The sequence below is a fragment of the Magallana gigas genome, chromosome 1 (genome assembly GCF_963853765.1).
Source record: "Magallana gigas chromosome 1, xbMagGiga1.1, whole genome shotgun sequence".
Lineage (NCBI taxonomy): Eukaryota > Metazoa > Mollusca > Bivalvia > Ostreida > Ostreidae > Magallana > Magallana gigas.
Window position 1 is genome coordinate 64,175,369 of NC_088853.1, and position 26,395 is coordinate 64,201,763.

Here is a 26,395-nt window from a genome sequence, read left to right on the forward strand (position 1 = left end):
CCATTTAAGAGTTAAAGTGTCGGCCCCTAAAACACATTCGTACAGATATCTCAAGAACGGTTAACATTTCATGAACATTTGTTGAACAAAATATGTTTAAATTTGCAAGACCTTAAATTTGATATCAAGAAAATGGGGCTTGCCTCTCAAATTAGGGGCCAATAGGGCTCTAATGTCTTTTTACAATAACTCTTTACTGAACAATTATTTGTTTTTAATTATAAAAGCAAAAATGTTCATTGTACAGCTGTTAATCTATATAGTACCATACCTAAGTCATATATTACGTAATTAGGGGTTTCAAGGGGGGAGGGGGCAGAACTCAAAACTATGATCATTAATATCTGAAAAAGGAGAAATATTTTAAAAAGCAATGTAGAACAAAAGTTGTTCAAAATAATGTTCTGAACAATATTAAACCAAAAGGTTTGTTGTCAGTGGCCCCGGTAAGGGGTTAAAGGGTCGGCCCCTAAAACACATTTGTACAGATATCTCGAGAACGGTTTACAATTCATGAACACTTGTAGAACAAAATATGTTTATATTAGCGAGACCTTTTATTTGATATCAAGAAAACAGGGCTGGCCCCACAAATTTTTGGGTACAAGGGCTACTAAATCTTTTTATGATAACTCTTTTCTGACCAATAATTTGATATTTATTATAAAGCAACAAAGCAGCTTTTATTAAGCTTAATTAAAAACTGAAATCCGTTTAAAAATCAGACGATGCATTACAGAGATATCGGGGTTTAATAATTGATTTTTCCGGAAATTTTGTTAAGTCGTACTTTAACACATTCGGATTTTTTGTTAAGTCGTTCTTGAAATCAAAAACGTTTTTGTTATATTATACTTAAAATCATTCTGGTTTTGTTAGGTCGTACCAGGAATAATTCGATTTTTTTCATCTTTTTATTTTAGTTACTCTTGTTATTGGTTTAAGAGCTCTGCTTCTAACAGGAACTTCCAGCTTTACTTCCGACTTTAACGGAAGACCCACTCGTTGCTTTGCAACGAGCTTTGCTCTAGTTATTATTTTTTTTCTTTTTCTTTTTTTTCTGACTCCTGTTTGGCTTCATAACTCAAAAAGTTTTCAATTTATTTAAAGGAAACTTTCAGGGCTTATGTGCAATTATAATGCCTCAAAGATGTTAAAGTTTCAATAATAACGTCACTTCCGTTTTGACGTTACGTCATTAGTTTAAAATTTAAAAAAAGTCATTTTGTCCGCGACATTTCTCAAAAACGCTTTAAGATAGAGTCTTGAAATTTTTTGTGGTTATGAATTTGGCAATTTACATGTGCAATAAGGCTGGAAATAAAAATCCGTCACTTCCGGTCGAAACCGGAAGTGAAACAAATTTTTCGAAAAAATAAATTTTCTGATCAAATCAAAAATGAATATGTATTGTATAGAGCTTATCAAGCTGAATCTAACACTGAAATCCGTTTTAAAATCAGACAATGCATTAAAGAGATATCGGGGTTTAATAATTGATTTTTCCGGATATTTTGTTTCCGCGTCCTTGGTTTAAAAAATAGCGTAATGTTCAAAGTAAAGTTAACTCGTACCAAAAATAATTGTTAAATCGTACTTGAACACATTCTGATTTTTTTTGTTCAGTCGTTCTCGACATCAGCAAGGGTTTTGTTAAGTCGTACTTAAAATCATTCGGATTTTGTTAAGTCGTACCAGGAATAATTCGATTTTTTCATCTTTTTATTTTAGTTACTCTTGTTATTGCTTCAAGAGCTCTGCTTTTAACAGGAACTTCCAGCTTTACCTCCGACATTAACGGAAGACCCACTCGTTGCTTTGCAACGAGCTTTGCTCTAGTTAGGGTCTTCCGTTTTCAACGGAAGACCCTCTTGTTATTCTTCGGTTTCTTTTTATTATTATTATACTTTTTCTTTTTTTTTTCTGACTCCTTCTCGGCTTTATAACTCAAAAAGTTTCCAACCGATTTTAATGAAACTTTCAGAGAGAATGTGAAACTATTATCCCTCAAAGATGTTAAAGTTTTCTTGACAACGTCAATTCCGTTTTGACTTAACGTTATTTTTAAAATTTTCAAAAAGTCATTTTGTCCGCGGCGTTTCTCAAAAACGTTTTGAGATAGAGGCTTGAAATTTTCAATGGTTATGATTTAATCGATTTACCTCTGTAATAAGGCTCGAAATGAAAATCTGTCTCTTCCGCTCGAAACCGGAAGTGAAACAAATTTTTCGAAAAAATGAATTTTCTGATCAAATCAAAAACGAATATGTGTTTTGTAGAGCTTATTAAACTGAATCTAACACTGAAAGCCGTTTTAAAATCGGACGATGCATTACAGAGATATTGGGATTTAAAAATCGATTTTTCCGGAAATTTTGATTCCGCGTCCTTGGTTTAAAAAATAGCATAACGTTAATAGTAAAGTTAACTCGTACCAAAAATAATTGTTAAGTCGTACTTAAACACATTCGGATTTTTTTTTGTTAAGTCGTTCTTAAAATCAAAAAGGTTTTTGTTAATTCGTACTTAAAATCATTCGGATTTTGTTAAGTCGTACCAGGAATAATTCGATTTTTTTCATCTTTTTATTTTAGTTACTCTTGTTATTGGTTTAAGAGCTCTGCTTCTTACAGGAGTTTCCAGCTTTACTTCCGGTATTAACGGAAGACCCACTCGTTGCTTTGCAACGAGCTTTGCTCTAGTTATTATTATTATTCTTTTTCTTTTCTTCTGACTCCTTTTTTGCCTCATAACTCAAACGATTTTTAACCGATTTTGATGAAATTTTCAGACATTTTTGCAACTTGGCGTCCCTCAAAAGTATTAAAATTTTAAAGAGAACGTCACGTCCGTTTTGACGTGACGTCAATTTTGAAAATTTAAAAAAGTCATTTTGTCCCGGACTTTTCTCAAAAACGCTTTAAGATAGAGGCTTGAAATTTTGAATGATTATGATTTGATCGATTTACCTCTGTAATAAGGCTGGAAATGAAAATCTATCACTTCCGGTCGAAACCGGAAGTGAAACAAATTTTTCGAAAAAATGAATTTTCTGATCAAATCAAAAATGAATATGTGTTTTGTAGACCTTATCAAGCTGAATCTAACACTGAAATCCGTTTTAAAATCGGACGATGCATAACAGAGATTTCGGGGTTCAAAAATGATTTTTCCGGAAATTTTGATTGCGCGTCCTTGGTTTAAAAAATAGCGTAATGTTAAAAGTAAAATTAACTCGTACCAAAAATAATTGTTAAGTCGTACTTGGACACATTCGGATTTTTTTTGTTAAGTCGTTCTTGAAATCAGAAAGGTTTTTGTTAAGTCGTACTTAAAATCATTCGGATTTTGTTAAGTCGTACCAGGAATAATTCGATTTTTTTCATCTTTTTATTTTAGTTACTCTTGTTATTGGTTTATGAGATGTGCATCTTACAGGAACTTCCAGCTTTACTTCCGACATTAACGGAAGACCCACTCGTTGCTTTGCAACGAGCTTTGCTCTAGTTAAGGTCTTCCGTTTCCAACGGAAGACCTTATTGTTTTTCTTCGGTTTTTTTTTCTCATTCTTCTCCTTTTTTTTTCTTACCGATTTTGTGTCAGCGATTACTCGAAAACTGTTTGATCGATTTTAACAAAATTTGCAGATCTTATTGACATTAGTTTAAACTTGATCGGAAATTTTTTTGGTTGATGACGTCATTTCCGTTTTTGAAATATCGACGTTTTCTTGATTTTCAGAGTGTCGGCTTGTCCAAGAGAGTTATCAAAAACTATAAAAGATATTAAGTACAAAATTTCAGGAATGATAGACAAAAGATTGTAGATATGTAATAAGGCATTAATAAATTTCAGGCACAAAAGGCGCTAAAGCTCGGTAGGGCTCGAAAAATGAGATGAAAAAAGCGTTGTGATTTTGCTTGGTTTTCTTAGATTATCTTTTTTCTCACAAATATTTTGTTAAGACATGTAGAAGAACAAAAATTTATATTTACAGGATCTTTTGTTTGACTCCTAGAAAAAGGGGCTGGCCCCTCAAATTAAGGACCTAGAACCCTTCAAAGTTTTCACTTTATAACTCAAAAACGGTTAAGATTTCGATATGGCTGTCGCGGCAAAAGTTGTTCATTATGATCTTATTAATGTCGTTACAATAATATTTTGTTCGGGTATTGCGTAATATGAGTGTAAAAAGCCAGACTTGTTACCATGTATTTGTGTTTTATTTGGCAAATAAACGGGGTATTTGTGCGTATAACTGACATAAAGGGTACCGGTTTACACACGGAAAGTGTTTAAACATTTTAGTTATTTTCTAGTGAAACATATTATGGATAAAAGAACTGTTTCTATGCAATGCATTTGAGTCGCATTTAAAATCTAGCTGTATACCGAACTGTGTATGTTAACAATTACGTATCCGATCCCTTGCCGCAGCCGAGGAAATAGGTCACGAATGGACTAGCGAGCGGTCTGCCGTTATCTAATACACAAGATTTGCGTCTTGCTGTAATGCACACATGGTTTTTTTTTTATGTAGCTGCAAACACAAAACTTCCGATTTTAATGATTTTAATAGTTAATAAAAAAGATTATACCTTTACCTAATACCATAGACAGTGTACTAGCTTGCATTCGGAAAGTGTTTAAACAGTTTAATTCTTTTCTAGGGAAATATATAATGTGTATAAGAATTGCTTCTATGCAATGTTTTTGAGTCGCATTTAAAATCTTGCTAGCTGTATTCCGAGCTTCATGTATGTAAACAATTATACGTATCCGATCCTTGCCCGTGGCCGAGAAAATAGATCGCGGCTGGACTAGCGAGCGGTCTGCCGTTATCCAATACACAAGATATACGCATTGCTGTAATGCACACATGGTTTTTTTTTATGTAGCTGCAAACACAAAACTTCCGATTTTAATGATTTTAATAGTTAATAAAAAAGATTATACCTTTACCTAATACCATAGACAGTGTACTAGCTTGCATTATTTATGTAGCTGCAAACACAATGAATTCAGATTTTAACGATATTAAAGAGTAAATAAAAAAAAGACTATATTATTACCTACGAAGTATTGCTGTTTTGCTCTCGTAATTAAAAAAAAAATAGATAGTATGGCTGTCATTGAAAAAAAGGCGTTCTTTGTGTCCTTGTCTATGTCATGAAACAGTTTTATTGTTGGAAAATAAAATTCAGTTATCAAACTGCAAACGTTAACAGTTCAAACCCACCACGTTGAGTGTACGTTTTCATAACACGGGCCGATGAGATGCCGCGCTAGTGGACAGCCGATTCACTGTAGGACACATGCTTCTCGTGTTTATACGTTATCACACATTCCAATGCCCATTGATTCGTTGTTATTTTCATTTCCAATTATATTGGTTAACGATGCATCAAACCATTGATTTAAATCATAGTTCGTATAATAAAGGGAAAAAAAAAGCTGCCATCAATGAATATAATACAATTGTACGTTTTACAGTCGTACGATTTGAAATGTAAATAAATTCACTTGTGTCCGTTTGTGACATTTTGCTGCTGAGAATGAAATGCATTACACTACCAATTTCAACAAAATATTGGCGATATTCACATATCTATGATAATGTGATACTTCATTTGGCTAACAAAATATTAGAATTTTTATGAGTTATGAGAGAGAGAGAGAGAGAGTTAAGCAGGATGTAGTAAGTAAAAGTTGAAATATATTTAAAAAGCGTTCGAGATAAGGCAGCTTAAGAAGTCCAATGTTAAATGCTTGCGGTAGGTACGGGCACGATAAAACAAACCATTTTTAAACAAGTTGATGTTTCATTTACATTCAGGCCGTAATTAATAAGGGTCACAATATTGGTATAACCTCTTCTCAGTGGTAGTCAGATTCATTAAAAAGCAAACTCATTGCTGATTTTATTCATTTATAAATTAATTTTTATTGATTCTGAAAGAATATGTGAGTTTTAAAAATGTAATGTACATGTACATTCATTGTAAAAGTTTTGACTGTATTCGGACAGTTGAAGATCGAGTAGCGAACACTAGACTTAGTAGATTAATTGTCTAATACAAATCGAATTGGCTTTAAAATTTGCATATTCAAGCACACTTAAATAGTTTATTCATAAATTAAATATAATTATATTAATAAAAACGTCTGTATGCTGTATTATGTATTTGCTGTCTGATTAGGACTGTTCTTCCCCAAAAAGAAGCGCTCGGCGATCGCGTAAAAAACGTTCTGTAAAGTACAACACCTGATTGGAGTACATGCTTATACATGGGCGTCGGAACCGGGGGGGGGGGGGGGGCTAGGGGGGATTAGCCCCCCCCCCCCCCCACACTTTTTTTGCAAAGTTATACCTAACCATTGCAAACATAGCCTGATAGAGAGTTCAGCCCCCCCCCTCCCCCCCCTCCCCCACTTTTTCTCGCAGGAAAGATTATTGTTCCCTAAATATACCTTGAAAGACTGAGAAGTTGGATTCAGATGCAGTCTAGCCCTTACGGATTAGGATTTCCATGATTTTGGGAATTACTTTTTTCTCAATATTTTTGAGGATTAGTTTAGCCCCCCCACTTTCAATTTGCTTCCGACGCCAGTGTTATATACAATTTTTTTAAAATGTGTACGTTTAACTAAGCGAAATTGTAGATGTCATGGAGTCAATAGGCAAATCAAATTCGCCAATCAGGCAATATCATTATCTAATGCCTATGACTGATGATTTTACAAGGTAAATTAATACATGTAAATATGAGTTTTAAAGCACTCCCTGCTCCCGTGTTAAAAGCTCCCGTTACCTGCATTCTTTTATTAACGATTTTGTGCACACATTTATTCGGAAATGGCTCAAATTTGTTACACGGGCCCGATAAGAAGATGAAAGGATGACCCCTAAAATTTCTTTCCCAAATATTTCAAGAACGGTCTCAAATTTCAAACACTGGTTGAATAACTTATAACTTAATTTGTACAAATTTTATGTGCATGAATGACAATGTTCCTGTAACTTAACAAAAAATGACACTTTTTGAAATGTAAAAGTTTCTGAATTCACATTAAAATTAATAATGTTAGACGGCCCATGCAGCAAGTTTTTCTAGTCGAGTCTTTCGTTCATCAGCGCATCGATTGTGAACATTTCAGCGGGGTTTGGGGTTGCAACAAAAGGGTGAAACGACCACGAATTTTGACAGATTTGGCTACAAAGAGTTTAAAAGAGATGGATACAAAACACAGATGCGATTATATCTTTAAGAGATAAAAAATGATTAATCTGTTTGCCATAAATACCAATTTTTATCATAAGAATATTTTAACATTTGGATCCGCCGAATATTTCCATTTCCCTTCATTGTTTGGTGCCTGATTTGAAATAACGTTTCGAGGTATAATAAGTGGAGAAATTTCTTCAAGCTGCATGTTCCGATGTGTCGGCCATTACAGTATCAAATAATTTTCCTTGCAAACCTAATGAATAATCTTACAAATTTATAGACGTATTTAAACGGAAGTGCTCTCCTTTCAACGTTAGAAATATTCAAAGAAAATAAAAATAAATTTGGGGCATACAAACCCCCCCCCCCCCCCAAAATACATCATTGGAATGTTTAAAAAAGGAAACCGTTGGGTTTCATCCTCCGAATGATTGAGTTTATTCATCCTGCATGTTTTGCAATGATTATAAACAACGTAAACATCAAAACTATTAATGAACAAATGTACACTGCTTTATTTTTGTCATGCTGTATATTTTATATGTTATAATAGATTATATAAAAAAACAGATGTCAAAGTCGTAATACAATCATACTAGCTTCGACGTAAGGGGTCAGTTTAAACACGCGGCGAAATAACGCAAAACCCTTTTATGTCGATTATTTTGCGAATACACAACAAAACGTGTCTAATCCGGCGGAGGGTGGTTCTGAAAAAAAAAAATGGCCGGATTAGGCAACATCCGGTTAAGAGGATATTGTTGCAAATTAATTTTAGTATTTAATGCAGTAGGTCCTGATCGTGTATTCTTGCAAAATGTTCAATTGTTCTGAATTATATTAGATTTCATCGATCTTATTTACGGTACAAATTTTCATTTTAGATATTTTTTTTCAAACAATAAATCCATAACGGAATACATACGATGGAAATCCTTGAATTAAATCGTCGTTATTGATAATCTTTCAAACATCCGATTTACCTGAAAATTGCATGCTTAACCGTAAATTGTTAAACAAAACATTAACAAGTCAACAGGTGGCTGAAATACCTGATGGCGAGAACTGTTTTGATGCAGGGAAACAATAGATAAATATTAATATAAATGAGAATTTTATATAAAAAAAAAATTGAGCATTTTGACAGAATAATATGCAACTCTGTACGTGTAGCCATGCAACGGGGATAACAAACGATATCGGCAGTCTTACTCCCGCAGTATCCTGAATCACGGCCTGAAAAAAATTGGGTGAACTATAATCTAATTATCCAATTGCAATTCATAACAAGACTTTACGGTATTAACTGAAAAAAGTTGCTTCTTTGGATCTATATTAACAGTTGTTTAAATCAATAGCAACGACAGAAAAATTGGTCAATAATTGAGCATTAATATCTCGCAGAAGGCCGATCGATCGATAAGTGGACGGACTACGGGAGATAACTCTCACTAATAATATGCAGTAGGCTTTTTCATTGCGCCGGTTAACAGAATAGACAGGATCCGGATTGCACAAATTTTTTTTGAACAAAAATGATGGCAAAATGTCAAGGGGCTGAATAATGTCGCCGGATTGGGCAGCATGCCGTAATAAACAACATCCGGATTCAACGAGTTTCAACATGTACATAATTTTTTCATTGAAATATGGCTTAATTGACAGGGAAAACTACATGTACTGCAACGTATATTATAGCACACATACTTAGCATAACCATCGTTTAAAAGTGTACAATTATTTTATTGAAAATCGGACCAAGCAGCTTTAACATTAAGATTTACATGTGTAAGACACTTTATTTGTCATGTGCATGATCATGTGCATTAATTATTTTCAATACCTGCTTATTCTCCACAATGATCTCCAATTCTATTCACAACTGTTGTCATTCAAAATCACATGAATTAAACAAAATTTAAAATTTTGTGTCGATCTCAATTGTTATGTATCCAAGAAATCTATTGATTTTAATATGTGTTACGTAATTAGGTAATAACGTTTTTAGGGGTCAAACTTCATTTACAAATTACCATTTTTCCTTCGTAAACATTCACAGGATCGAAAACAGATTTCCTACGGATATTTATAATGGGGAATGTTTACATCTTTCCTCAATTCGGAAGTCTTTCGGAATATCTAGCACAATTTTTTAAAGTTATCATCCGGGCTTTATAATGGCTGATGCAATGCAAAATCCCCATAGACGTTCTTTTTTTAGCCGTGTATTAAAACCTGACAAGCTAGAGGGGGTGTTTCAAAAGGGAAATCTTGGGATTTTTTCATACTATCGAATGAACATCGTCTGAATCAAGAGATATTTACAAATATCAAATAATTTAAGAGAATGTGTGGCAAAAATATCTTGGAACAGACTTTAGGTATAATACGTTTATATATCCTTACAATATAATGATTTTCTCATGCGTTACCTAACTAGGGATATTAGGGGCCAGAGGTAAAAAAGTTTAATCTTGTCTATTTCAATTGAAAGAAATGCAAGTATTTAAAAAAGCAACGTAAGAGAACTTATAAAAAGCATTACAGGTAAGCATTAGTACTTCACTCCTATTTCAATATCATGTTTTGTTGTCGAAAATTAAAGTCGATGACGTTATTTACCTTTTATAAATCGGACGGAAGACCTCCTCGTTGCTCGCAACGAGATCGTGTCTAGTTATTATTATTATTCTTTTTTTCCTTACACATTTTGTGCAGAAGATTTCTCAGCGATTACTCGTTCGATTTCTTTTAAATTTTCAGTAAAGATGCCCCGCCGTCTGAAGTTTGTACCGCCGGAAAATTATATAAAAATTTACTTCCGTTCGGAAGTTATCGTCATTTTACGATTTTTAAAAGTCAATTTTGTCTGACAGGTTTTTCAAAAATGAGTAAAGATATAAGGCTGAAATTTTCAGAGATGATAGACCTACTGTTTTTCTGGCGCAACACACTCAAGAAAGTGTCCGCCGTCACTTCTTTTTGTCAAAGGAAAAAAAAATTGAAAAATTGAATTTTTCGACTTTTTTATTTTTTAATATTTCTTTTTTATATTTGAACAGTTGATAGTGACCCTCCTACTGATTCAGAATATGTAATTTGTTTTAAAATCGATCAAGGCGTTCTCGAGAAATTAAGCGTCAAAGTCCTGAAGCGAGAGCCCGAGTAGCTCAGTTGATATAGTCGTGGACATGGCCCAGGCGACCCGGGTTCAAGCCCCGACTGCCGAAAAAAAATTTCCTATTTTTTTGGATAGAATAACAATTTCGTGTTAAAAGTCGTCTTCTCTACTCAAAAATCTCACGGAAGACCCACTCGTTGCTCGCAACGAGATCGAATCTAGTTATTATTATTATTTTTGCTGCGGAAAGCACATGAATTGTAACTAGCTAATGTGTCTGAACGTTTCAAGTTAAAGTAAATTATTCCTTGAAAAGCTGTTCTCTGTTGCAAAATTGTGCCGATTTCTCGTCTCAGTTACGTCACCCCATTCAATTCTCACTAATTTAATTAATACCCGAAGTGTACAGAAGCTGAAACAAGTGTAAACAAGGGCACCGCTAAGCGGAGCATCCCCTCGCGACATGCGTTTTTTTGTGTAGGGATGCATTATTTAGGAATATATAGTTATGTTAATGAGAAGATCACATTCTTCTAACCCTCCATTACTGCAAAAACTACATTTTCTTTACCTGTACTAGATCTAAATCTAAAATATGAAGTTGTTGATTTGAACTGCTTACTAAAGAAGTGAAGCAGAAGATCGATAACTCTTACTCGGAAATTTCGATTGATAACTCGTATACAAAATTGATTATGACATTGATTTAATGAAATAACAGTTTGTAATAGGATTAATGGTTTGGAAAGGCACATGCATTTTTTATTTGTTATTTTACAGACGTGTGCAGTCTATGATAAATATTTTTAGTTTTGAACGAATTTTGTCCTAATGTATGCCCCCCCCCCCCCCCCCCCCCCGTCCTCCTTTACAATGGTGTAATTTTATCTAAGTTTTTTGCATAAAAATTTGACCAATTGATATGACATTGCATTTGTTAAAATCTTTTACAATGAGGAATATTTGTGCAAAGGCTGAGGAAATTCTATTGGAAGGTTTTTTTTAATTAAGTAGAAAATTGAAATGGAGTGCACACACACACACATACACACACACACACACACACACACATACGAACACACACACGCACGGTAGCGATGCTATATCCCCTTCGCAACAAGTTGCGCGAGGGGATAATAAGCTAACACATGTGTTTAGAACACATTTTACTCATGACATTGAACTTTATAACAATCTGATATTTCAGAACTTAAGAGGCTGTCCAAGCAAACCTCAGGCGAATATATAAGAAATTGTCGCACATCGATTTTCCCGAATTTTTTGTTTTCCATCTGAAATAGTTTCTTTGTATTCTCTTTTAACCCACAATAATTATGATTTGCTTGAACAAATATTTTAAGTGGTTATTTTGACGGAAAGATATATATTTCACTCTCTTATATAAATCATTGAAACCATGTACCAAACTGTGAGCTTTAAAATCCAATACATTGTTATTGGTGAGGGTTTGTATTTTTTATAAATGAGAAAAATATTTTGAATTTTTATTGATAAAATAAAATGAGTGGGAAAAGCTTGCGTTGAAAAATTGTAGACAAGTATATTTTGGTAATGTTTGATAATTTCAGTTACCTCCCTTGCCAAATGAATATTTGGAGGCTTAAAAACTTAAGAAAAAAATAAAAGCAATAAATTTTCAACTATAAATAATTCATATACAATCAGCTTAATTGTTTACGATAGATATAATTTTTTTTAACGCTGAAATATATTTTAGAAAAATATTCAGTGCGGGTATATTTTCAAAACCAATGTAAACAAAGATGGCCGCCGCTAACGTCTGTGCACAGCATGCTGCCAGAGTTGATTGTTTTTCTCTCAATCTCAGATACAATTGGAAGTTAAATCAGGTCGCCAATAATAGTAAGCATCCGAACCTTTTATTGAAACTGAGATGAATTACTGTTACCAGACGAATTTCAACAAGTCATGCAACAAATTATGCAGCTATGGGTACATTGATGTACACATCCACTCCTCAAAGAAAAAAGCAAGAGGTGTTCACCTGATGACGACAGAGGAATGTTATTTCGTGACAAATGGGGAGTTCAAGAGGGTTCAGGTAAATAATATGCATTTTGAGAGAGAGAGAGAGAGAGAGAGCATTCTTACATTTATATTATTTAATTTCAGATGTTTACTTGCACATTAAATTTGTATTAATGGCATTCACATACCATGAATAAATCTTTTTAAAAAGAAATTACAACAATAATCATAGAGTGTTTCATGTGGTTAATATTGGGAAAATATCCTACACAATTTTTAGATAGGATTGTGTTGAGATTTGGAGTACTCTTTTTTTCCTTTCATAGGTCAATTTAGTTTTCAATCTTCATCTCTTTAATTTTCGTAATAAAAAATATTGCTTTGTTAAAAATTGAAGGAAAAAAATGTTATGAAATGACGAGTTTTTATAACATACACAGCAGAAAATATGGGGTGGTTTTTTTTGTAAGCACAGCAGTATTATTTAACACAGCAGCTATTGACTCAGCAATCGGTAGGAGTACATTTCTGACATGTGACAAGAAATGCAAATAAACAATATCAAACAACAGTATGATATAAGTTTTGCTAAAGATAATTAGAATATGAAATGGAATCTCTGTATGTGTTCCACAATATTTATTATCAATTTTAAGATCTTAACACTTGACGGTACATGAATTTGTTTTATTATGTGTTTCTCTATTTTTTTTTTAATAGAAGTGCTAATGAAATATTCTTCTAGAAAAAATACTGTCCTTGTATATTTTAACTTGGATAAAACATAGAAAAAAACCTACAAGACTGCTGAAAGAAAAAAAACCCATCAAGTTGCTTGGCATGATGGATCTGGATGACTTTTACAGCATCTAATATCATGGGTATAAATGATATTCCTGCATATGAAACAGTGAAAGTGTGCCAAATAAGAAAGAAGATCAAGAAGGGGGTTCAGGGATCATGTGAAGCAGTAATTTGAATAGATATATTTAGATGGCAGAGAAACAAACTAGATTTGCAAGTCATTATATAAATGGCCACATTCATTTAATTAACCAATGTTTTCCTAAGGAGTGGTTGAATTTCCAGAATATATCACTTGGAATTTGTTTTTCTCAATTTAATCATCTTCAATGGACAAAGATTGCAAACAAGACTAAAATAAGATGCTTTGAAGTTTGTCGGATTGACTACATGAGAGAGAGAGAGAGAGAGAGAGAGAGAGAGAGAGAGAGAGAGAAGTTGAATGAACTTGTCTTCATGCATCATGCACTGTATGTACATGTTATCATTTAGCATTTTAATGCTCAATAAATTGTTAAATTGTTATCTTGCATGAGTTTATTCTCTGTTTATTTATTCCAAATTGCTACTGCACACTTTCTTAGATAACTAATTTAATTTTAATGATATTATCAGTTTGATATATTCATCTATTATGGTTGTTTGTCATACTATGAAAGTAACTTATACTAGCCTAGTTAATTTGTATGTTAAGAGATTTCAATATCTTGAGTAAATAACTAAATATAATTGAATATATTAATAAGTACAACAGTATCCACTGTTAACATGCAAATACATGTATTGACATCACTTAGCATTAGCAATATTATAAAATAACACTGTCCAAGTAAATTGTCCAAACATAGCATTGATACATGTAAATTAAATGTATTCATTCATTCTTATGCACTGCTTATTTATTCAAATATGTACAACATGCTTGAAAGTAAGTCAGCTGAGTAATTTAGAAATACATTTTTAAAAAGAGGAAAATTCATTTAAAAGAGGCACACTGATTCTTATATGACCATGGATTTGATTAGGGAATATGGTTTAAAGGGGGGTGGGTTGTTTCAAAGCATACTGTCCCATGTATATTTTTGCTGCTCATCATACATGGATTATAAAATGGATTAGTATGGGGGATCAAAAAATTGGGGTGGGGGGGGGGGGGGGGTTGTGATGTCTGACGTTTCTGCTAAATTCATTGTGGACTTAGACTGACTAAATAATTGTTGTATACCAGTCTGTTTGTGTTAATTTTTACCCAAAAGTTAAACACCTGCCTAGAATTTCCAAAAGCTACCCGACTGAAGGTAGAGGTCACATTTCTTAGTTCTCATTCCAAAACAGTTGTATGCATTCATTTTGAAACTTTGGATTGAACACGTTGCTAATGGCACTAATATAGAGATAATAACGAATTCAAATGTTACTACTAAGGCCAAATAAAAAAATATCTGTGGTTCCGGTCACCCGACCGTCCCTATTTTAAACCCCCGACCCTAAACTTTTTTTCGCCGATTTTCAAATTTTTTCCGGAATTTTCCCCGCTTTCCGTCATCGGCTCCGATATTAGATTTAGTTTAAGCAATGGCGGCCTCCGTGTCAACAAGCGTGTTGTCGCTTACATTCAGCAAGTGCAGCCACATGACTGAAGATAAATGCGTAATTGCACCTGTAGTGAATTGTAGTTTATAGATATATTTAACGAGTATCACAACTTTGGACTGAAAAACAACACATTTAAAGTCACAAGTCAAGCCCATGTGATATCGCCGACACTAACCGTAGGAGAGGTAGTGTCATTATTCAATGTAAGACAGTTTGTTTTCACGTGCGATGGTGGGCCTCAAGCGGAAGAAGAAACTCTTTCCAGTCGTATAAGGAGTGCAGCAGATAAAGCAGATGTGCAGGCAGTGAATGCTTTCCAAATAATGATGGCAGGTGGCCGAATCTTCCCTCCCCCAAAAACAAGCAGGTAGTGTATTTTAAACGAAATGTTGATATCAAAACTTCTTTCAAGGTAGGATATACGATAACATACTCTATAAATGTTGTCTGCCCCAATATCCTATCTATTTTTCTTCTTTTACCCCCTCCTTGAGATACATTTTTATTAAATAATTAATATTTTTATATATCAAAGAACAAGTCTGAGGGAAATATAATATCCGTGAAAGAACCAATCATTAATTACAGCATTCAAGATATTGTCGTCAGACTCGGGTTAAACAATGCTCAATTTTTTTATGCAGAAAATAGTGTTTTAATAGCAATATTGCTATTAAAACACTATTTTCTGCATTAAATTAGTAATACCTAATTGGGGAAAAATGAAAATTTAAAGTGGGAAAATTTGTTTACTGGTATTTAAAGTGTGTGGAACCTGTCCAGTATCCCTCTTTGAAACACTTGGTTTTACATGAAATATTTTTGCAAGATATGGGAAGATAAAAAATTTACTGGAGAAAGCAATATGAAAATGGATATTGTACCTGTTAAATAAAAATAAAAGAAAAGCACTTAAAAAGTTTTCAGGATGTTCTAGTTATGTTGAGTATACAAGTATGCCTCTCATAGTTTGAAATTGTACATAGATAATTGTATTTGCATTCTTTCTTTAAAAACCACAGTCCTGGAGTGAAGGATGGCTTATCAAGAAAAGATGAACTTTTTAATGATCTAGTAGAAGAGTTCAAGTCAAGAAAACTTGACTTTCAAAAAACGATAGCTGACAGTGAGGGGACCTACTTCATTCAGGTATTTTTACATGTTTATTGAAAATGACATGGTTAATTTAATACAGTATAGAAACTATTGCCCTTAATAATTATAATATCAAAAAGCAAAATAAATGCTCTATGAGTGAATGTGTATTAGTCTAAAAGGATTTCAGCTAAAAATGCATTTGCAGGTTTTCTTTGAATTCATACTGAGAATAAATTTGCATTGCTAAAATATAAAAGAATTATTTTCACTATGGAGTGTAATTTTAAAATGTAATTTTGTTTGTATAAAGAAATTTTGATCTGGAATTTCTTCAATATTTTTTCTTTTTTTTTTTTAATAGTATCTTGTGTGTAAGTATGAATGTATAAACAATCCTAGAGTGCTCTACTTATATCTGCTGTGTAGTACATGTATTTGGTGTTGGACTACTGCAATATGTACCTCTCTTCCACTAAATTGTTTCATTTATTCTTTCATATGCGCACACATGAAAATATTTTTCTTCTCTTGTGCACTTGGTTATTTATTAATACTACTGCTCTATTTATAATAATAGAGGTTTTTTTCAACCATTTACACTATATCCCCTATGTAGCAGGAAAATATACAAATATCATTGTCCCATATCACTGTCATCTGTCATCATCCTGCATTCTTCTGTCTATAACTCTTTCTGGGGTTAGTAAATGTGCACCAAGATATAGATATATATATATTTTTTTCATTCAATAGAAACAAAAGCAGAGTATACATGTATATGTAAATGCCAGTTGCATTACCGGTAGTCTCCCTCAGAAGACTCACACATTTTTGTTTTTATTTCAGGTCATAAGTAATGCCTTATGGTATATAACAGACAAACACTCATCTATAAATGATGCAGCACTTCGCTACAACCAAGTTTCATCAGTCCCCCCACCATTCGATCAGTATACAGGTTATAATGATACAAAAAGGAAAAAGATTAAAAGTCAGCCGCTATCAAGTGGACTTTTAAAATCTCATGCCGAAGCACTTTTCAGTTTACTAGAAAGACCAGTTATGAACTCTTCGCCTGCATGGAAGGAAATAGCTAAACAATTAGAACTGTTGGCTGAATGTTTTTTAGGATATAAAAAGTATGTAGATGGAAAAGCTAAGGAATCGGAGGAAAACAGGAACAGTGATCATCCAGTAAGAACAGTAGATAAACACGCCACAGTTGAACACAGAAAAGGAACATTGTTTGTGAAATCCAAATATCCAATCATTGAAAAAGAAGTTAAAGAGGCAGGTGAGATGAATCCAGTAATATTTGATGAAAGCAAGCATGTGGAGAATCCATTTGAAAACAACATGCAGAGAAACCGTTTTTTCAGGAACTCCAGTTTTCTTTCCCAGTGGATATCATCAGATACTGTCCTGGTGGATCAATAATAACAACAGTTTCTTTAGTGCAGGTGGCACCCAACCGAACAGAAGCTCAACTTTTAACACAAGAAGCCAGGATGGTTCAAAAATTGAAGCCCAATTTAAGGGAATATCACACAAGAGGCCAGAAAAATGCATTCAAAATGAAACTAAAGAACATTGCCAAAATACAACCCAACATTGTTGACTTTATATATAATGAATTAGCACTTGATCGGTCAAGTGCTGATCACCCTGATATGCAACAGAGACTCAGATTGATTTTCTTAGGAGAACAAGGACTTATACCAGATTTGCATCATTTAAACCCAGGTCGTCCCTCTATGAATTTGACACTTTTTTTGAAGTGTTGGGAAAAATGGTGGAAGAAGTCACAGTTGCTGATGATCGGAGACATGGATTTGCTCATATGGCACAATGGATATCATTATCAGATATGATAAAACAAGCAACAGACAAATGTCCCTCAGACACCTTTATTCCATCCAAAAGTCTTGTGCGACTCCAATTTGCACCTACAAACCCATATACCAAAACTGCAATGAACTTCACTTCTCGTCTCAATGTTCAACATAAAATTCAGAGAAGACAGTTGAGAATTCAACATCCAGATGATCACTACTGTGCTGCAATTTTGAAATACTTAAAATGCAAATCAGTTAAAATGAAAGATGATGTTATGCTTCTCTTTTGTGACGACAAAGCGAAAGTACCTGTGGGGAATCCAGGAAGTCCTGTATCAACTGGAGTCAGAGAGAGACAGAGTATAGTCCCTGTGACAACTGAGCTTGTAGCCTTGGATCATGACATGACTTCTGCATCATTGACACCAAGTGTTGTATTACACTGTTCTATTCCTGACGACACATAAACATCATTTGTTCGAGGGCAAGCATATATTGCAGTAAATGATTCAGTATTTCAAACTTCATCTCCATTTAGACATGCAACAATGCTGAAGAAAATTATCGATGGAAAGTATAACGAGAAGATACCTAGTGTTCTTTTTAAGTACACTGATGGTGGCACAGACCAACGTAACACATTGGAATCTGTGAAAATAGCAAGTATTTGTCTTTTCAAAGAGTTTGACTTGGACCTGCTCATTACAGCTAGATGTGCACCTGGGCATAGCTATAGAAATCCTGCAGAGCGTGTTATGTCTGTACTTAACTATGGTCTCCAGAATTGTGCAACAGAAAGGACGATTTCAGATGAAAAAACTGAAGAAAAGTTAAAGAGATTGAATTCTATAGCAGAGCTAAGGAAACATCCCGAATTGAGGGGAAAATGGACTGAATCCATCGAACCAGTTCAATCAGTAATAAGAAACCGGTTTCAAAAACTCTCGTTTAAAGATGAACCGATGACAGGTGTTGATCCAGCTACTGATGAGGAAATAGAAGTCCTTAAGAGACATGCACGAGAGTTATTTCCTAACCTTGATCTGACAAAGCTGCAGAAAATACATACAAAGAAATGCAAAGAGTACAATGAATGGAAAGATAAGCACTGTCTAGAAACAACGTATACATTCCAGATTAAGAAATGTTCAGATGAAAGTTGTTGCTTGCCTCTAAAAATGGACAGTGAACATTTGAACTGGTTACCAAATCCAATGTTAGATGAAAGTAAGGAACACTTTCAGTCATATGAAGTTCTGAAAGAAGCTGAAACTACAGAAATTGATAGACCTTCTCTTAAGATCCAGAAACAACCAAAGCAAGGTACATGTAGTGAAAGAAAAGAACAAAAGAGTTGTGAGGCAGCTATGTGTGAAAGACAAACAGCAACTGGAGAAAATGATACTCTGGATACTACGGATAACGAAGAAAACCTATCAAAAACAATTTTTGTTGAAGTTAATCCTCAACTGGCTTTTTCGACTCAAAATGCAAGAGCTATTGCAACATGTGTTGAATGTTGTAAACCACGTGTTATTTACTCCAAGTCAAGGCTTAACCAAAGACAACAAATTCTTTTAGCAACAAGTTTAAGTGAATATGAATATTCTTGTGGTTCTTATCTATTTCCACCTACCGTGTCTGAATCAATTCGAAAAAATGTAACGTGCAGACCAAACTTGCAATGTGTGACACCCATAGAAATACCATACTATGCATCTGGACTAGGACGAAATGACATATGTGTTTACTGTGGAATAGAAAATGCTGAAATGGATGCTGACCTGAAAAAGAAATTTAAAACAGTTCTGCCAGTTTGTGAGAGTTGTCAGAAAGATGGAAAAACACCATTTGTGCAGAGGCCATATAATTAGGTCCCCACATGAAACTCTCTTAATAAAATTTTGATTACCAAGTAAAGATGTCACTTTCCTCCATTTTGAAAGAGTCTCAAAGAATGAAAAACTTGAAAGCAATTATATCATTACTATGGTTGAAATGAAAAAAGGAAAGGGTGAAATTGTGTTAAAAGACAGATGATTAATACCGAACTTTGAATACTTTTTTTGTTTTTATACAAAAATTGTTTTTATTTAAAAATGTCTCTGACATAGTTAAAAGCTAGATGCTCCCTACATTTATATTTATCTCACTACATACAAATGTCACCTTCAATGCAGTTCTAAATAGTACTATGAAATCATTTTGAACATTTCTATTTAAAAAAAAAAAAAAAAAAAGAATCCCTACCTACCTACCCTATTTTTTTTTTTGGATGTTACCGGAACCACATATATTTTTTTATTTGGCCTAATAAGAAATGATTTGATATATTTATGTGTATTTGTACATTAGTGAATTGATATAATTGTTTTGTTTAAAAATAAACAACAACAAAAACCCCTCAAATTCAGTAGTACCAATGATATATTGGACTTGACCTTTTCTCACAATTTGAAAAAAAAAACTTCTTTATTTAAGCTAATACCGCTTCAATATTATTATCCCACCAAGTTTATTATCAGTTAATGAAGAAAATTTTAGTTAATACTTATTGAAAACACACAATTACATTGAATTTGAAAAATACATTCAGTTTTACACTGCATTAATTATTATTCCTTAATCAGTGATTAACACATTTTGAATCCTTATTCTCAAATTTATGTACTTCATGAAATACTGAAAACCCTTAAAATAATTTGAATGTATATTAGACCATCCAAATAGTAAAATGTTCAGCTAATTTTCTTCAGTTGTGAATAGTTTTAGCAGACTTAAACTCAACATTTTTGTCAAAATGACCTTTTTGCACTTAAAATTATGAAAATGTTGGTTTTTGATGAGTGATCATTATTTCTTTCGTCATAAGGCATTTCCTATTATAAAGATATAAGCATGTATTAAATCATAGTCAATATTTGTGACATGAACTCTGTCATTCACTGTCTTTTAACAATAATAATAACACGTTATGCATGGAAAAACTTCATTTTCAATGTTAAAAATGGGTAATTTTGTGCAACTGCTTCTATGAGACCGATGCAGTTCCCACTGAATTTATTTTTGTTTCTCAAAATTTCATTTCTCAGGTTTAATAGATGCCTCATTTTAAATTTTCATGAAAATGTATTGGATTTTATTGAAATTTCAAATTAACATTAAAATACCAGAATTTTTGTTTATAAAATATGCATCAACTTTGATGAGGCATATTTTTTTGTTTGAAATATATTTATACTTTAAAAGCAGTCAAAGTTAAAGAGTTAAGTGTGTTTAAATTAAATAATATAATTTTTATAAAGGTTTAATAGAATTAAGTAGTTTATCAAACTTCACAATATTTTTACAACTTCTGTGACCTTTTTGCACTAAACATGTTCCAAATTCAAAAATAGATATTTTTTTGCCTAGTTAGGCATACAATGAACTTTTTCTTTCACATGTATTACAATCATGTTAAAATGAAGTGATACAAAAATATTTATTGAAATCCAAGACATAGCATGTGCAAAGCCCTGCCTGAATTTTGCTTGGACAGCCTCTTAAACCCTAAGTAAACAACGTCCTTAATAACAAAATAAACAGTCAGATGAAACGAGGTCGATAAGACGGACGACTTGTCTCTTGACTCTCTATTTCTAACTATTAAACTCTTTAACACGTATCTAACGTATCTTGGAAAAACATATAATAATTAGATTTGATTGGCGTGATAATTGACATGTATAATTTATTCAAATAGAGAATATATATTTATCTCTAAACCGACCATCGTCCAGGTAAATGACTATTTTTTCACGTACGTTAATCGGCTGAATGTTATGTAATTACATTGATTCTTTTAGTGTCAAACACACTTGTGAGCGTTTAATTAGGAATCTACAGTACATGTCATACCCCCACTTAAAGTTTAATGAAATGTTTACACCATTTATTTTCTCGCCAAATAAAACTTAATAACGCTTAACCCAAAGTGCATTTACAAAAGCATCAAATCTTATTAAGGTCTTCCGTTTCCAACGGAAGACCTTATTGTTTTCGTACTGTTTCTTCTTATTATTTTTTTTCCACAAATTTTGTGCACGCGATTTCTCAAAAACTATTCAGCTGATTTTGACCATTTTTTTACAGATGATTGCCAGAGGTCATAATTCTAGACGTTGTTTTAAATTTTGAAATCGTCACTTCCGGTACCGAGTTACGGCGGATTTTCTATTTTTGTACAAACTATTTTGTGCAGAGCTGACTATTAAATACTTAAAAAACTATTAAAGATATGTATACGAATTTTTTAGGATAGGTAGTCTGAAGATTGAAGTTGTGCACTATTATATTGTTTTACACCAGTGGCGCCATTTCACTGAACTCGCCTTGGCACGAAAATTGGATACTAGTTTTCATTCAAAATTTTCATACGTTTTGATCTGTATCATTTTATCAGTTGATATTTTATTTAAATAATATATAACAAAAGTGGTAGAAAATCAAAAGTTCTTTCCAATAAAATCAAGAAAAAGGGGCTGGCCCCTTAAATTAGAGACCAAGAGACTCGTAAAGTCTATTACGAATAACATGAAAACGACAAATATTTTGTTATGCATTATAGAATCAAAGTTGTTGAACACTACATTATCGGTTTGAAAAAAGTCATCGTCAGGCCCATGTTTGACGTAATTAAGGATTTTTATTCAATATTTTTTTAATTTTTTATGGGGGGGGGGGGGTGTTGATTATGAAACTGTATCAATATTTCATGGTAACATTTAAAATTAAAAAAATCGGACGGAAGACCTACTCGTTACTCGTAACGAGGTCGTATCTAGTTGACAATCTCTTTTTTTATAGCAAATATAATCATCTTGTGAATTCTTACTAGTTTTTTTTAACTACAAAAAAACACTTGAATCTAGCATAAAACCGGTTCTTCTTTGGTAATTTCATTAATAAAAATAGGATTGAAATTCATCAAATAATTCAAAAAATATATTTTAGCGCGTTTGTCAGCCATTTTAAGTGATTAGCTGTTTTAAAAACATTTAAGAATTTGTTGCACATTTAAAAAAAAATTAAAACTAAAACTCTGGTAGTGTCGCAGACGATATGAATAGTAAACATGTGCTGCATAAATATTTTTTCACAGAGTATAAGCAATACAGTTACGGCGGCCAATAAAAATATCGGCAAATTTTTGTGATGAAAACACGTATACTTTAGTTCAACTGGCATGTCCTTTTTAAAACCAATTAGTTACTCAAATGCAATATATATATATATATATATATATATATATATATATATATATATATATATTATATATATATATTATATATATATATATATATATATATATATATAACACAGTACGATATTGTATGTTCATAGTGGTCACGTGATTAGGCAGTAGCACGGTACAAGCAGATGTATTTGTGGTTTTGAGGTTATTTAAAAAAAATTCAATATTGCAAGGGCATAATCATGTCAAAATTGACAACTGAATTAAAAATAACTTGATGTTATATTGTAGATTTAGAAAAACGGTGCGAACTTTATAAGATAAGAATATTTGTTAGTAAAAAATGTAATTTATAATGCATGTGTTGAATAATTTTGAAAGTCACAGGGTTAATTTCATTAAAAAATAATTAATTTGTAAGATTTTACAAGGGTCGTAGAAGTTTTTAAGTTACATAGCATATTTCAAATTCACATGCAAACAAAATATCCATCTATAATTTTCCATTAATCTATGACATTTATTTTTCTTCGCTATAAAACTGCATGATGACTTTAAATGACTTAAAGCGTCATTTTGAAGCATTTGACGTCATATTTTGTAGTACAGCTAAAACGACATCTCTTTTCAGTGTCGAATCAAAATAGTAAGTAATAGCATTTGCTTTTTTTTCAATTAAAAGATTAGTATAGGTTAGTTTTGCTAATAAATAGATTAATAAATACTTTCGAGGTTTGCAATATATTGTGATGTCATATTGCACATTTCCCGTACTTTTTGTCTGAACGGAGTTTATTGACAGCCTTAACTGTGCTGCGTAGATAGTAGTTTTTTAAGGATTTTAACAAATTTACCTTTGGCCAATGCTCCTTTTCACTGTACACCCATCCAGCACTGTCCATGTACCTTGTCCCCGCTGTCGTCTTATTTTCGTAATTCAGTTCACAGTAATTAGCCCCTTTGAAATAGTTGACCGATTTACACCGAGGTGTCACCATACATTCTGTCACACAGTCCAAGAAACTGACTTCTGTGAATGTCTGGATCAGTTTCCTGTCCAATCTGTGTCCTCGCTGAAGTTTAGAGAAGCCCGGTTTTAAGCTGCAATAACACGGCACAAGGAAACTTATTAAAAACCACGGACATCGAAAGATTCGGAACAGCAACATTGTACTGTATAAATATACAGTATACAGTGCGAATGCACACCTCGAAGTAATGATAATGCACCGTATGAGTTTGTAATTGATATAGGTTTTGTTTTTTAAATTTTTGATTCCATTATATGCAGATATGGGAAATCAATATGCACTGAATTGGTAAAATGAATATTTGATATATAAACTATGTAAAACAATCCAAGCTTCAAATAAAATGTCATTGAGTCGTTGAAGCCGGGGAAATGCTATCGACTTGTCAATGGAACGTTTCACCCCACCTTTGGCGTTGAACTTCGCGGTTAGGTTAAGGCAAGTCCGAGTTAAATGACCGTCGATATTACGATGAATTTAAAAATTGTTTATTTTTATGAAAACAGTGCTGAATATTTATATCAAGTGAATGTATTCTCCAAGATATTATTTTTCTACTTCGGAATCGAGTCAATCTTTGAAGCTGCCGTGCCATGGTATCACGTGACAGTTAAAAATAGATAACTTTTTTACCTTAACAAAAATTCAAAAAGTGTTACACTACCTTGAAGTTCATTTGTATGTATTATACAATAATTCGATCAACAATTAGTTCATGTTTATTAGTTTGACTGCTAGAATCCTATTGTCACTCTCATAAAATAAATATTGTCATTATTAATCGGAAACCCCCTCGACTTAATCAATTTCATTAACAATACTACGTATTTTTTATTTACAGCAACGAAGCACGGGATTCAAGCATCACTTTTCAAGTAGTTTAGGTCACATGCTTTTGATATTTGCCGATTTCAACTTTCATAATATTCAGGGTAGTGTTACACTTTTGCCTTTTTTTGTACACACTGACAAAAGAAAGGCAGGTAAAGCCAAATAAATGTCTACATGTATCTGCTTACCTTATAACACTTGCTTATAAAACAAAATATCAATGCCCGTATTATCCTGATTATATCCAAACTGACATTTATCTTAATCTTGTGTATCAGTATTAAATAAGTCATATTTCGGCATTGTTTACACTGCATTTCGATGATTTTTCTCCCGACACTGATCCTCTCTACTAAACATGCATGTGACGTCATCAATGATGAATATACGTAATCAATGAAAAATATACGTATGTCACAGGGTCGTTAAATAAATAACGATCAAAGACTAGGATTCGTACTTTGCTTTTATATTTATATATGCAAAGAAACCTAGAAAACACAGAAAACACATTCACAACACAACACACACACGTTGACGAAAGACAATTACATGTACTACATATTAAATAAGTTACAAACACAATAGTTTTCCCAATTATAATACCGGGCGGTGATTTACCGACAATATCACTGAATATGATGTTACAATAATATGTTTAACAGTGATCTTACCAGGTATCCAGGACTTTAAATAATAAATAAATAACTGGATCTTTGAAGATCAGGAATGGAATATAACAGTAAATGATACTAGCGCCGTAAAGGGTAGAATCTGTGGGTACTGGATTTGGCGGGACTTGCGCTTATATAGTGAGCGAAGTAAGTAAAACATGCATATTAATGACTTAAAAGTCGTCTGTCATTGGTCAATGAGACATGTATACATGTACCTGGTCACTAAATCCTAAAAATGGAAAAACCACGTGACTTATACAACATTCACACATGCACTCATTCATACATACAGCAATGCGTTCTATCAGCAATGCGCGCTGATGAACATTAAATAAATAAATTAATACGAACTGTGACAATCTCCCCTGCTAAGGAAAATGGCTCCTGACATTTTATACAATAAATCATTGAATCACAATTTATAACAACAACAAACTACACGCAATATGATCAAAGTTACACCTGAAATCAGACTTCATAAAACTGAAATCAAACTGTATGTGACAATCTCCCTTGAATACACTACACAAAATACACAGGAGTTATTTGATGACTCACCCACTCACCATACCTATTTGGTGGCCTAATCTGTCTGGTGAACCTTCGGAGAATTGGTGATTCTCTTACAGAAGGAGAGTGAACAGACACATTACGATTCATCGTAGAAGGACTGTAAGAATTACCTTCATCTAATATGGATCTAGGAGTACTGGAATAGTTCTGATTTTGAGAATAAATAGAACTAAGGGGTGAATACCTATCAACACCTGGTGCAGCATTTACCCTTCTCTGGGGTATAACATAAACATTACCACCATCAGATGATCCAGAATCTGAATCCTCCGACTCAGACTCAGAACTAGACTGAAGAGAAACAACATCATCAACCCTAGAAGATTTGCTTGTGAGAACCTCTGGTTGTTGACA

At 33.0% G+C, this 26,395-nt stretch overlaps 1 protein-coding gene and 1 pseudogene across 1 annotated transcript in view; one reads left to right on the forward strand and one right to left on the reverse strand.

Annotated features, from left to right (window-relative positions):
- LOC105348035 (protein jagged-2-like) overlaps positions 1-24,191 on the reverse strand; it is a 103,125-nt gene extending 78,934 nt beyond the window's left edge. Inside the window, exon 1 of the mRNA XM_066083375.1 lies at positions 23,784-24,191. Coding sequence (XP_065939447.1) covers positions 23,784-24,098 — 315 coding nt within the window. The 5' untranslated portion in view covers positions 24,099-24,191. The remainder of the gene's footprint in view (positions 1-23,783) is intronic.
- LOC136273612 (uncharacterized) lies at positions 15,087-19,567 on the forward strand (annotated as a pseudogene).
- Positions 24,192-26,395: the final 2,204 nt, after the last annotated feature.